The sequence below is a fragment of the Pelophylax lessonae genome (assembly GCF_965119305.1).
Source record: "Pelophylax lessonae genome assembly, chromosome: 13".
Classification (NCBI taxonomy): domain Eukaryota; kingdom Metazoa; phylum Chordata; class Amphibia; order Anura; family Ranidae; genus Pelophylax; species Pelophylax lessonae.
The window spans coordinates 6,589,506-6,603,661 of record NC_138780.1 but is presented as its reverse complement, the minus strand read 5'-3'; the positions used below and the strand labels follow the sequence as shown (position 1 = coordinate 6,603,661).

The following is a 14,156-nucleotide window of genomic DNA, read 5'->3' as shown; positions in this document are numbered from 1 at the left end:
TATCATGCAAGGTTTTGGGGCATCCAGGGCCGGGACAAGGAGTGGACAGGAGGGGCGGCTTCCCTGGGCACTGTGGTATCATGTGAGGTTTGGGGACATCCAGGGCCAGGACAAGGAGTGGGCAGGAGGAGCGGCTGCCCTGGGCACTGTGGTACCATGTGAGGTTTGGGGGCATCCAGGGCCGGGACAAGGAGTGGGCAGGAGGAGTGGCTGCCCTGGGCACTGTGATATCATGTGAGGTTTGGGGGCAAGGGCGTAATAGTTTATTGCAGGGATGGGGGCACCCTGAACCTAACCATAAGGGAAGGGGGGGAGCAGTTTGGCATCTTTGCCCTGGGCGCTGGATGGCCTTGTTCCGGCACTGCCTCCTCCCTCTGAAGAGCAAAACACCTTGAAAACAATAAAAGGGACTGTAAATCGGTGGATAAGATGTGACAGGCCCTCTAAAAAATTTACTGAAATTTTTCCAAAACCAATCACCCAAAATCTGTTTCCTGTAAATGCTACTTAGCGGAATTGGGGGGGGGGGGGTTATAACGTACAGATAAAACGGTCTAAAATTAGCAGTCGCTCTATCTGTCCGCCTAGACTGACGCTTTACAGCTGTCCTGAGTCGGGCGGGCACGCACAGACAGACCGCCGTTCTGGGGGGAGGCCCCCCCACATCTGTACTCGCAGCGCCTGGGCTCCGTTCCCACATCTGCAGACAACCTGTGGCCCCTCGTCCTTGGCTCCTGTTTGTGGAACGCAAAAAACATTCCAGCTCTATTATTTTTTCTCCTTTTTTTTATTGCTTTCAACTTATAAAATAACAAATTCCTGAGGCTGGAAAATAATATTGGCGGTATGCAGACCGCAGGCGTCCTCTGAGGAATGGACAGCGTGTGCGCGCCGCGTTTGGCTTGTGCCCCCGGCGCTGCGCCATAAACTCTGCTCCCATAGGAGCCCCTGAAATCATCCAACGGGCAATGTACCATCACTGGCTCTCCGTGCTTCCCTATGTAGTGCAGGCAGATGAGACCTGTCCTGTTCGTTTCTAATTAAAATTCAGACAACTTTTTCATTATTACTATTAAAATTAATATTACAATAGTAATGAATTTAAACAAATCCAAAACAATGAATCCAAATTTCGGACGAAATTCGAATAGGTTTTCAAATGGAATTCTAATTTCCGAAGAGAATAAAATAGAATAGAAAATAAAAGAATATAATAGAAAAAGGATATACAGTAGCAGAATATAATAATAAAAAAAATAATAATATAAAAAAATAAAAGAATAGAATAGAATAGAATAGGAGTAAAACAGAATAGAATAGAAAATAAAGGAATATAATAGAAAAGGATATACAGTAGCAGAATACAAAAAAATAAAATAAAAAAAATGACAACATAATATAAAGAATAAAATAAAAGAATAGAATATAATAGAGTAAAACAGAATAGAAAAAAAAAGGAATAGAAAATAAAGGAATATAATAAAAAAAAGGATATACAGTAGCAGAATATAATCTAAAAAAAATGATAATATTTTAAATAAAAAAAATGAAAGAATAAAATATAAAAATAAAAACAGAATAGAATAGAAAAAAAGGGATAGAATAGAAAATAAAGGAATATAATAGAAAAGGATATACAGTAGCGGAATATAATATAAAAAAATTATAATATTTTAATATAAAAAATATAATAAAAGAATAGAATATAATAGAGTAAAACAGAATAGAAAAAAAAGGAATAGAATCGAAAAGGAATATAATATTAAAGGATATACAGTAGCAGAAAATACAAAAAAATTATAATATTAGAATATAAAAAATAAAATAAAAAAATAGAATATAATAGAGTAAAACAGAATATAAACAAAAAAAAATAGAAAAAAAAGGGATAGAATAGAAAAAGGAATATACAGTAGCAGAATATAATACAAAAAATTATAATATAATAAATAGAAAATAATAGAATATAATAGAGTAAAACAGAATATAAACAAAAAAAAATAGAAAAAAAAGGGATAGAATAACAGAATAAAATAGAAAAGAAAATAAAGGAATAGAATAGAAAAGGATATACAGCAGCAGAATTTAAAAAATGTATAATATAAAAAATAAAAGAATGGAATATAATAGAGTAAAACAGAATAGAATAGAAAAGGAATATAATAGAAAAGGATATACAATAGCAGAATATAATATAAAAAAAAAATGATAATATTATAATATAAAAAACAAAAGAATAGAATATAATAGAGTAAAACAGAATAGAATAGAAAAAAGGGATAGAATCGAAAAGGAATATAATATTAAAGGATATACAGTAGCAGAATATAATACAAAAAAATTATAATATAATAAATAAAAAATAATAGAATATAATAGAGTAAAACAGAATATAAACAAAAAAAAAATAGAAAAAAAAGGGATAGAATAACAGAATAAAATAGAAAATAAAATAAAGGAATAGAATAGAAAAGGATATACAGCAGCAGAATTTAAAACATTTATAATATAAAAAATAAAAGAATGGAATATAATAGAGTAAAACAGAATAGAACAGAAAAGGAATATAATAGAAAAGGATATACAGTAGCAGAATATAATACAAAAAAAAATTATTATAATATAAAAAATAAAAAGAATAGAATATAATAGAGTAAAACAGAATAGAAAAAAAAAAAAGAATAGACAAAAAAGGGATAGAAATAGAACAGAAAATAAAGGAATAGAATAAAATAGAAAGAATAGAATATATTAGAGTAAAACAGAATAGAAAAAAAGGGATAGAATAGAAAATAAAGGAATATAATAGAAGAGGATATACAGTAGCAGAATATAATACAAAAATAATTATAATATTATAATATAAAAAATAAAAAGAATAGAATATAATAGAGTAAAACAGAATAGGAAAACAAAAGAATAGAAAAAAAGGGATAGAAATAGAACAGAAAATAAAGGAATAGAATAAAATAGAAAGAATATACCCATCTTCTGAAATTTGAATAGAATACATTTGAATAGAATAGAAAATAAAATATTAGAATGGAAAATAATAGAATAATAAAAACAATAGAAAAGAATAGAAAGAACATAACAAAATAAGCATTTTCTGAAATTCAAATTTCAAATAAAATATTTGAACAGGTTTTCGAAAGGAATTTGAATTTCTGAAAATAATAAAAAAGAATAGAAAATAAAGGAATATGATAGAATAGGATATACAGTAGCAGAATATAATTAAAAAAATTATAATATAAAATATAATAGAGTAAAACATAATAAAAAAGGGATAGAATAGAAAATAAAAGAAGAAAATAAAATAAATCAGAAAATAAAGGAATAGAATAAAATAGAAAGAATATACCCATCTTCTGAAATTCAAATAGAATACATCTGAATAAAATAGAAAATAAAATATTAGAATAGAAAAGAATAGAATATAATAAAACAATAGAAAAGAATAGAAAGAACGTAACAATATAACCATTTTCTGAAATTTGAATGTCAAAAAAAAATTAATTTGAATTTGAATAGAAAAGAAAATATAATAGAAACGAAAAGAACAGAATAGAAAATATAAAAAATAGAATATAAAAAAAAAAAAAAAAAAGAACAGAATCAAATAGAATAGAACCATCTTCCAAAATTCGAGTTTTGAATGGAATAAATTTAAATCTAAATGGAATTCGAAAGAATTCGAATTGACTGGAATCTGAAAAAATTTGAATTGATTCGAATAAACAAAAATCAGTCATGGGTGTCCATCCTGTGGCCCTCCAGCTGTTGCGGAACTACAAGTCCCGCCATGCCTCTGCTTGTGAGAGTCATGCTTGTAACTGTCACCCTTGCAATGCCTTATGGGTAATGTAGTTCTGTAACAGCTGGAGGGCCGCAGGTTGAACACCCATGGGCTGTTAGATGATGCTGGAAAATGAGGCGGGCTCTGTCTGACTTGCTGCAGCTTCTAATGCCCATGATGAGAAGCTATTTATAGATCAAAGAGTCCAAAATCTTACGATAAATGCCAATTTAAAGCAAGAAAACCATACCAATGCGTTTCGGGAGCTCAGCATTCTCCTCCCTCAGGGCTTAGGTATGATATTACACCGGTCCTGGGCACACTTTCATTGTTCACCTGTAAACCATTCGTTCTGGTGAATGTGTCGTTTTGGAGTCCTTTGAACCACATATACAAACCTGAGCCTGAAGGAGATCTTTGAGCGCTGAAACGCGTTGGCGGTTTTAGATTTTTCTTGCCATTAACACAAATGTTCAAAGATTTTGGACTCTGGTCTTTGGCCTGGCGCTCTCAGACTTTGGACCCCCCTCAGGTTTGGTCACAACCGATCGATATGGTAAATATTTGCAGTATTCACGGGGAGGCAAAGGTCCTTCTTCTGTATAGAGAAAGTTAGACCAACAAGGGTCCTCCTGATCTCAGTCTCTGCTAGACTCCGGGAGGCTGACGCTGTGATATAGGGTGTGTCATCGGGTGTGAAAGACAAACCGGCTCCACCGACTGTATATCATGCGACCCCGGGGGCCACCAGAGGAGTGTCAGGTAAAGGGGCCCCGAGGGCCTGAGAGAAAAATCCGAGACACTTAGAGCACTTTGTGCCAATGAGTGTCACTAATTGGTGTAGACGTGTGTGGGAGGATTACTCGTCCCTCGCTGATGGGGACTTGGTCCATATACATACAGTATATGGGGGTCCTCCTCTGTATACATACAAAAGGGGGCTTGGTCCATATACACACAGTAAGTGGGGGTCCTCCTCTGTATATAAAGGGGGCTTGGTCCATATACATACAGTAAGTGGGGGTCCTCCTCTGTATACATACAAAGGGGGCTTGGTCCACATACATACAGTATGTGGGGGTCCTCCTCCGTATACATACAAAGGGGGCTTGGTCCATATACATATAGTAAGTGGGGGTCCTCCTCTGTATATAAAGGGGACTTTGTCCATATATATACAGTAAGTGGGGGTCCTCCTCTGTATATAAAGGGGACTTGGTCCATATACATACAGTAAGTGGGGGTCCTCCTCTGTATATAAAGAGGACTTGGTCCATATACATACAGTAAGTGGGGGTCCTCCTCTGTATATATACAAAGGGGGCTTGGTCCATATACATACAGCATGGGGGGGGTCCTCTTCTGTATACAAAGGGGATTTGGTCCATATACATAGAGTACGTGGGGGTCCTCCTCTGTATACATACAAAGGGGGCTTGGTCCATATACATACAGTAAGTGGGGGTCCTCCTCTGTATACATACAAAGGGGACTTGGTCCATATACATACATACAGTAGGTGGGGGTCCTCCTCTGTATATAAAGGGGGCTTGGTCCATTTACATACAGTATATGGGGGTCCTCTGATAACATACAAAGGGGACTTGGTCCATATACATACAGTATGTGGGGGTCCTCCTCTGTATACATACAAAGGGGGCTTGGTCCTAATACATACAGTAAGTGGGGGTTCTCCTCTGATAACATACAAAGGGGACTTGGTCCATATACATACAGTACGTGGGGGTCCTCCTCTGTATATAAAGGGGGCATGGTCCATATACATACAGTATGTGGGGGTCCTCTGCATACATACAAAGGGGACTTGGTCCATATACATAAATACAGTATGTGGGGGTCCTCTGTATATATACAAAGGGGACTTGGTCCATATACATACAGTAAGTGGGGGTCCTCCTCTGTATACATACAAAGGGGGCTTGGTCTATATACATACAGTATGTGGGGGTCCTCCTCTGTATACAAAGGGGACTTGGTCCATATACATACAGTATGTGGGGGTCCTCCTCCGTATACATACAAAGGGGACTTGGTCCATATACATACAGTATGTGGGGGTCCTCCTCTGTATACATACAAAGGGGGCTTGGTCCATATACATACAGTATTTGGGGGTCCTCCTCCATATACATACAAAGGGGACTTGGTCCATATACATACAGTATGTGGGGGTCCCCCTCTGTATATAAAGGGGGCTTGGTCCATATACATACAGTATGTGGGGGGTCCTTCTCTGTATATAAAGGGGGCTTGGTCCATATACATAACAGTATGTGGGGGGTCCTCCTCTGTATATAAAGGGGACTTGGTCCATATACATACAGTATGTGGGGGGTCCTCCTCTGTATATAAAGGGGACTTGGTCCATATACATACAGTATGTGGGGGGTCCTCCTCTGTATACATACAAAGGGGGCTTGGTCCATATACATACAGTATTTGGGGGTCCTCCTCCATATACATACAAAGGGGACTTGGTCCATATACATACAGTATGTGGGGGTCCCCCTCTGTATATAAAGGGGACTTGGTCCATATACATAACAGTATGTGGGGGGTCCTTCTCTGTATATAAAGGGGACTTGGTCCATATACATACAGTATGTGGGGGGTCCTCCTCTGTATATAAAGGGGACTTGGTCCATATACATACAGTATGTGGGGGGTCCTCCTCTGTATATAAAGGGGACTTGGTCCATATACATACAGTATGGTGCCCATACACCAAGATTGGGGCTCTCAATTGTAGACCCAGCTTGGGACCCTCCTCCTCAGATTGGGACCCTCCTCTGTGGTATACCTAGACTGGGACCCTCCTCTGAATAATAATAGAGGGGTTCTACTCTGTATAGCTTTACTAGGCCCCGCCTCCATATACCCATACAGGGGGCCTCCTCCGTATACCCATACAGGGGGCCTCCTCTGTATACCCATACAGGGGGCCTCCTCCGTATACCCATACAGGGGGCCTCCTCCGTATACCCATACAGGGGGCCTCCTCCATATACCCATACAGGGGGCCTCCTCCGTATACCCATACAGGGGTCCTCCTCCGTATACCCATACAGGGGGCCTCCTCCATATACCCATACAGGGGGCCTCCTCCGTATACCCATACAGGGGGCCTCCTCCGTATACCTATACAGGGGTCCTCCTCCGTATACCTATACAGGGGTTCTCCATATACAGACATAGGGGTCCTCAGTATACACATAGAAAGATTCTTCCCCATATACATATAGAAAGGACAGCGGTGCAAAGACTAAGTTGTCTGTAAGGCCCCATCTGCTTCATCTGTATGTAAAGCTTCCGTCGGCCTCCAGTGCTGTGCTGTGGGCGGGGCCTCCATCTAATCTCCCATCACGCCAGGTGTGTAGCAGGTGTCCCCCGCCTGTCTCCTTATCTGCGTGTCTTATCTCAGGGATGTGCCCGGCAGTTACAGAACTGGGAGGGCACTGCTGGCCGATATACGGTTGGGGCGGGCCATGCGGGGGTGTGAGAACCACAATATCAAACCTCCAGATAAGAGCTGTAAAAGTCATGACTTTTTACGACCACCTTCCCTTATAGGTCACACCACCCAAACCCCATTGTCTAATATTGAGACTGCAATCGTTAAAAATAGCTGAAGCGGCAAGAGTGAGACCCCATGAGTGGTAGGATGACCCCCCCTTTAGATTCCGGGTCACCTGTGATAGGTTGGTACTAGAGAGTCGGCGCCCCTTTCTGAAGTGAGGTGATGTGCCGCCCTCGGTGGCACGCTATTTCGGGCCGCGTTTGATGCCGCCTGTCACGGGTCACCACGCGTCTACCGGATACTATCAACAATGTCCGCATCCTGGCCGGGACAATGGAAGGTTTACCGCCCATAAATCACCGCCGCTGACGGAGCGAGGAAAGTCAAACAGGATGTTTTCACATAAAGGGGAACCCCAGCGTAAAACCAAAATTCTGCAATCGTTTAGGGGGAAGATTTTGTATTTACAGTTTGTTAGAAACCAGAGGAGAATTCCTGGGATGAGAACGAATAGGCAAACCAATCGATTGTCTGCATTCGGCAGATTTTTTTCATTATTATTTGGAAAATTCGGATGTATCCGAATTACAATAGTAACCAATTTAAACAAATCTGAAAAATTGTAACGAAATTTAGCTGAAATTCTAATCAAATTCCAATGGAATTCAAATTTGAATTTAAAAACAAGAATAAAAGAAAAGAAAGAAAAAGGAAAAAAAGAAAGAAAAACAATAAAATATAATAGAGTAAAAAAGAAGAATGTGGGAAGAATGCTCCTTACATTGGTGGTCAGTGGGAAGAATGCTCCTTACATTGGGGGTCAGTGGGAAGAATGCTCCTTACATTGGGGGTCAGTGGGAAGAATGCTCCTTACATTGGTGGTCAATGGGAAGAATGCTCCTTACATTGGTGGTCAGTGGGAAGAATGTCCCTTACATTGGTGGTCAGTGGGAAGAATGTCCCTTAGATTGGTGGTCAGTGGGAAGAATGTCCCTTACATTGGTGGTCAGTGAGAAGAATGCTCCTTACATTGGTGATCAGTGGGAAGAATGTCCCTTACATTGGTGGTCAGTGGGAAGAATGCTCCTTACATTGGTGGTCAGTGGGAAGAATGTCCCTTACATTGGTGGTCAGTGGGAAGAATGTCCCTTACATTGGGGGTCAGTGGGAAGAATGCTCCTTACATTGGGGGTCAGTGGGAAGAATGCTCCTTACATTGGGGGTCAGTGGGAAGAATGTCCCTTACATTTGTTGTCAGTGGGAAGAATGTCCCTTACATTGGTGGTCAGTGGGAAGAATGCTCCTTACATTGGTGGTCAGTGGGAAGAATGTCCCTTACATTTGTTGTCAGTGGGAAGAATGTCCCTTACATTGGTGGTCAGTGGAAAGAATGCTCCTTACATTGGGGGTCAATGGGAAGAATGTTCCTTACATTGGAGGTCAGTGGGAAGAATGTCCCTTACATTGGTGGTCAGTGGGAAGAATGCTCCTTACATTGGGGGTCAGTGGGAAGAATGCTCCTTACATTGGGGGTCAGTGGGAAGAATGCTCCTTACATTGGTGGTCAGTGGGAAGAATGCTCCTTACATTGGTGGTCAGTGGGAAGAATGCTCCTTACATTGGGGGTCAGTGGGAAGAATGCTCCTTACATTGGTGGTCAGTGGGAAGAATGCTCCTTACATTGGAGGTCAGTGGGAAGAATGTCCCTTACATTGGTGGTCAGTGGGAAGAATGCTCCTTACATTGGGGGTCAGTGTGAAGAATGTCCCTTACATTGGTGATCAGTGGGAAGAATGCTCCTTACATTGGGGGTCAGTGGGAAGAATGCTCCTTACATTGGGGGTCAGTGGGAAGAATGCTCCTTACATTGGGGGTCAGTGGGAAGAATGCTCCTTACATTGGTGGTCAATGGGAAGAATGCTCCTTACATTGGGGGTCAGTGGGAAGAATGCTCCTTACATTGGGGGTCAGTGGGAAGAATGCTCCTTACATTGGTGATCAGTGGGAAGAATGCTCCTTACATTGGGGGTCAGTGGGAAGAATGCTCCTTACATTGGTGGTCAGTGGGAAGAATGTAATGACTGCTGGCATCGGTGGTTATTTATCAAAGTTAGAATCTTCCAGTGACTCAAAGAACTCTGAGGAACCTCTGGAGGAACTCTAAGGAAAGCGGTTTAAGAAGCCTCCACATCTGGGAGACGTTTTTGAGTTTGGTCCATGGAGGAGCTCTAAATTTCTCTGTCTCTTCTGCAGGTGGACAAGTGGAACAGACATGACCAGAAGCTGGTGGAAGCAGTGGAGAAAGGGGATGCGAAAAAAGTCTCTTCTATCCTATCCAAGAGGCCGATCAGTGCCACCAAGAATGGCCCAGGTGGCCAATCAGCGTAAGTCAACTACTATGGCTTTTGGGTTGGCTCAGCATTTGAAGATTAGATGATCTGAGGCCACTCCCACATCAGAATCTGATGTTACAAGCTCCCTAAGATGTACCGGATTAAGGTTTGGGTTCACCGAAACCAAACGACCCATTCATTTTATTGTCCAATTGGTTGGACAATTGCACCAGTTGTTAATGGACCTAAAGGAGATTGCACAATTAGACTGGAACAGCACAATTAGACTGGAACAGCACAATTAGACTGGAACAGCACAATTAGACTGGAACAGCCAACTTACAATCAGATTGTAATGTATGTGGTGGTTCAGAATGTGCAGGTAAAGGTGTACCAGTCCTTTGGCTCCTGACGTGCAATCTAACGCATAAACTCTGAAAGATTCGGTTATACCCAGAAAAAAAAGAAAATAATAATTTCCAGGAAGCGATAAGTATCTTTTTTTTTTCTGTGGTACATTCATGCTTATTTCCTGTCATCTGCCTCGGTGCATCTCCATGGTAACCGCTTTCACACGGAGCAAAACGGTGACCATCTTAGCCTCGACCTCAACCACGGTATCTAAAATTACACCATCTGCTCAGTCATCATGGAGTGCAATGAGTCACGGTGGGAGAAGAGCTATCAAGGCAAAGTTGCAAAACACCAACAATGAATTCAGTAGAAAAGTATTAGGGGTGTGTTTCTGCAAAGGGAAAGTCGACATCAGGCTTGCAGTGAGTGTTTTTTTTTTTTTTTGGAAGCTGATAGAAGGTGGGCAAGATGGGTATCTCAGGTGGAACAGAGCTTTGGGTAGGTGCAAAAGGAAAGGAAAACTCAGGATTGGCACTGTGGTAGGTGAAAAGCAGAGAATTAGGCCACCGGAAGAATGGAGCTTGGGATGGGGGCCACCAGAGGGACAGCGCTCGGGATGGGGGCCACCAGAGGGACAGCGCTCGGGATGGGGGCCACCAGAGGGACAGAACTCAGGGTAGGTGCAAAAAGAAAGGAAAACTCAGGATTGGCACTGTGGTAGGTGAAAAGCAGAGAATTAGGCCACCGGAAGAATGGAGCTTGGGATGGGGGCCACCAGAGGGACAGCGCTCGGGATGGGGGCCACCAGAGGGACAGAACTCAGGGTAGGTGCAAAAAGAAAGGAAAACTCAGGATTGGCACTGTGGTAGGTGAAAAGCAGAGAATTAGGCCACCGGAAGAACGGAGCTTGGGATGGGGGCCACCAGAGGGACAGAACTCAGGATGGGCGCCATTAGGAGGGACAGAGATCAGGATGGGCACCTATGGAAGGAACAGAGCTCAGGGTGAGCATGACCAACAAAACAGAGCTCAGAATGGGATCAACCAGATGGACAGAAGCCAAGATGGGCCCCACCAGATAGACAGAGCTCAGGATGGACCTTACTGGAAGGATGGAGTTTAAGGTGAGTACTAATGGTGGGACAGAGCACAGAATGGAATTCACCAGCTGGACTGAGCTCAGAAGGAAAGCTACCAGATGGACAGGGGTCAAGATGGACTCCACCAGAGGAACAAAGCTCAGGATAGGCACCACCAAAGGGACAAAGTTCAGAATGTAGTAGCAGGAGGGGTAGAACTCAAGATAAACATCACTAGAGAAACAGAGCTCAGATGGAGTGCCAACAGAGGGCCAGAGCTCAGGTGGAGTGCCAACAGAGGGCCAGAGCTCAGGTGGAGTGCCAACAGAGGGCCAGAGCTCAGGTGGAGTGCCAACAGAGGGCCAGAGCTCAGGTGGGGTGCCAACAGAGGGCCAGAGCTCAGGTGGGGTGCCAACAGAGGGCCAGAGCTCAGGTGGGGTGCCAACAGAGGGCCAGAGCTCAGGTGGGGTGCCAACAGAGGGCCAGAGCTCAGGTGGGGTGCCAACAGAGGGCCAGAGCTCAGGTGGGGTGCCAACAGAGGGCCGGAGCTCCGGTGGGGTGCTACCAGAGGGCCAGCAGATTTGGGATTTGGTGGGGAGGAGGGATGGCTCCAAGGCACAGAAGATTTGGTGGGGGAAGAGGGTAATCTGAGGTTTTATAGTAACACAACTCTGCTATCGGGGACAGAAACATTTAATGCTCCTGATGTTTTTTCATTCCCACCCTAACCGCCTTCTAATTTCATTCTCGCAGTTTCCATGTCGCGGCCGCCAAGGGTTTCACCGAGTGCATGAATGTTATTATATCCCACAAAGTAGAGATCAACGCCAAAACAGACGATGGTAAGGGTCACGACTGTGATAGTGAAGAGCCACATTCAGGTTGGGCTTTCACATTCAATGCTTAACAGCCCCGAAAGCACCCGGAGCCATGATCTTCATCGCCAACTGATGGCCCATATGTGTCCAATGAAAGTGGGGGTCTGCCGGGGGAGGAATTTATAGATTTTGAACTAGAACTCCATAGCTGAACATGCAGAAATGTGGTTGTCCAAAATTGTAATCTTGTGTGACCCCTCGCAGTAATAATATATGGTTTGGCCCAAAGCGTTTAACAGAACCATTTCCGGACAGCTTGGCTCGCATGGAAATACGATCAATGATAAATGCGTACCATAACAAAAAACAAAAAAGAAAAAGAAATATAATTTCTTGTATTAACCCCATATAGATATTTCTTTTTTATTATTTGTTTTGCTCTAGTGCCCCTTTTAAGTTCATAATTCAAAAAAAATAAACTTTATTGTCTATAACAATTTCATCTACACGATACCATTTCTTGTGCATTCTGCAGGCTGCACCGCGCTACACCTGGCCGCAAGCAACTGTCACCCGGAATGTGTGAGGCTGCTCTTGCAGGTAAGCTACTACTGTCACTAAGGGGAGTGGGGGGGTGGGCGGGTTATGGAGGGTCACTTGTGGCAGTTCTCCGCCCGGTGATGCCCCCATCATAGCAATAGAAGAGAAGAACTTGGTAACTTCACCATCAGTTAATGTAATTCCATGAAATCTTTTTTTGTATTGAGCTTACACACCAGCTGAAAGTGAAAATGGGACTTGCAGTGAGAGTGTTTGCTCTTCAAAATGATTGGAGGTAGAGGGGGGGGGTTGAAAGAGGGAGGGAGCTTAGGGTGGGCATCCATACTCCAAGGGGGTGAGCCTACAGGACTGAAGCATCCCCCCCCGTAGGACCAACCCTACTAATATGTGACTCCGGACTTCAACCGTTTGGCTAGTTTACGCGAACGTACGTTTTTTTTTCCCACTATACGCCTAGAGCAGTCCATTCATTTCAATTGGCTGCTGTATGTGGGCAAAAAGGAGTCCATGTAACTTTAAGGCCATGGGTGTCCATCCTGTGGCCCCTCCAGCTGTTGCGCAACTTCAAGCCCCATTATGCCTCTGCCTTTGGGAGTCATGCTTGTGACTGTCAGCCTTGCAATGCCTCATGGGACTTTCCTTGCAATGCAATGCCTTATGGGTAATGTAGTTCTGCAACAGCAGGAGGGCCGCAGGTTGAACACCCATGGGCTAGAATAGATGATGCTGGATGTCCTCCAGCCAGGAAATGAGGCGGGCTCTATCTGACTATAATGCCCATGATGAGAAGCTATTAATAGTTCAAAGAGTCCAAAATGTTACGATAAATGCCAATTTATAGCAGGAAAACCAAACCAATGCCTTTCGGGAGCTCAGCATTCTCCTCCTTCAGGGCTTAGGTATGATATTACACCGGTCCTGGGCACACTTCATTGTTCACCTGTAAGCCATTCGTTCTGGTGAATGTTTTGTTTTGGAGTCCTTTGAACCACATATACAAACCTGAGCCAGAAGGAGATCTTTGAGTGCCGAAACGCGTTGGAAGGTTTTAGATTTTTCTTGCCATTAACACGAATGTTCAGAGATTTTGGACTCTGGTCTTTGGCCTGGCGCTCTGAGACTTTGTACACATTTATTGAGCTTACACACCAGCTGAAAGTTGAAATGGGACTTGCAGTGAGAGTGTTTGCTCTTCAAAATGATTGGGGATGGAGGGGGGGGGGAGCTCAGGGTGGGCATCACTACTCCAAGGGGGTGAGCTTACAGGACTGCAAGCCTAAAGTGGTGTTGCCACCCCCCCCCCCCCACGTAGGACCAACCCTACTAATATGTGACTCCTGACTTCAACCCTAAAGGCTTTTTGCACTATACGCCTAGAGCAGCCCCTTCATTTCAATTGGCTGCTGTACGCGCGCCAAAGTAGTTCACGTACCTTTTAGGCCATGGGTGCTCAACCTGCGGCCCTCCAGCTGTTGCGCAACTTCAAGCCTCAACATGCCTCTGCCTTTGGGAGCCATGCTTGTGACTGGCAGCCTTGCAATGCCTCATGGGACATTCCTTGCAATGCCTTATGGGTAATGTAGTTCTGCAACAGCTGGAGGGCAACAGGTTGATCAACCATGTTTTAAGGCAATGAACTTCGCGCGGATAAAGGCGTGGCAAGCCTGACATGTG

At 42.9% G+C, this 14,156-nt stretch overlaps 1 protein-coding gene across 3 annotated transcripts in view; it reads left to right on the top strand.

Moving 5' to 3' along the window:
* Positions 1-14,156, top strand: part of ANKRD35 (ankyrin repeat domain 35) — a 61,465-nt gene that overhangs the window by 30,097 nt on the left and 17,212 nt on the right. For all 3 annotated transcript variants that reach the window (XM_082275326.1, XM_082275325.1, XM_082275327.1), the window contains exons 2-4: positions 9,591-9,721; positions 11,857-11,945; positions 12,457-12,521. In XM_082275326.1, the coding sequence (XP_082131452.1) occupies positions 9,591-9,721; positions 11,857-11,945; positions 12,457-12,521 (285 nt within the window). The remainder of the gene's footprint in view (positions 1-9,590; positions 9,722-11,856; positions 11,946-12,456; positions 12,522-14,156) is intronic.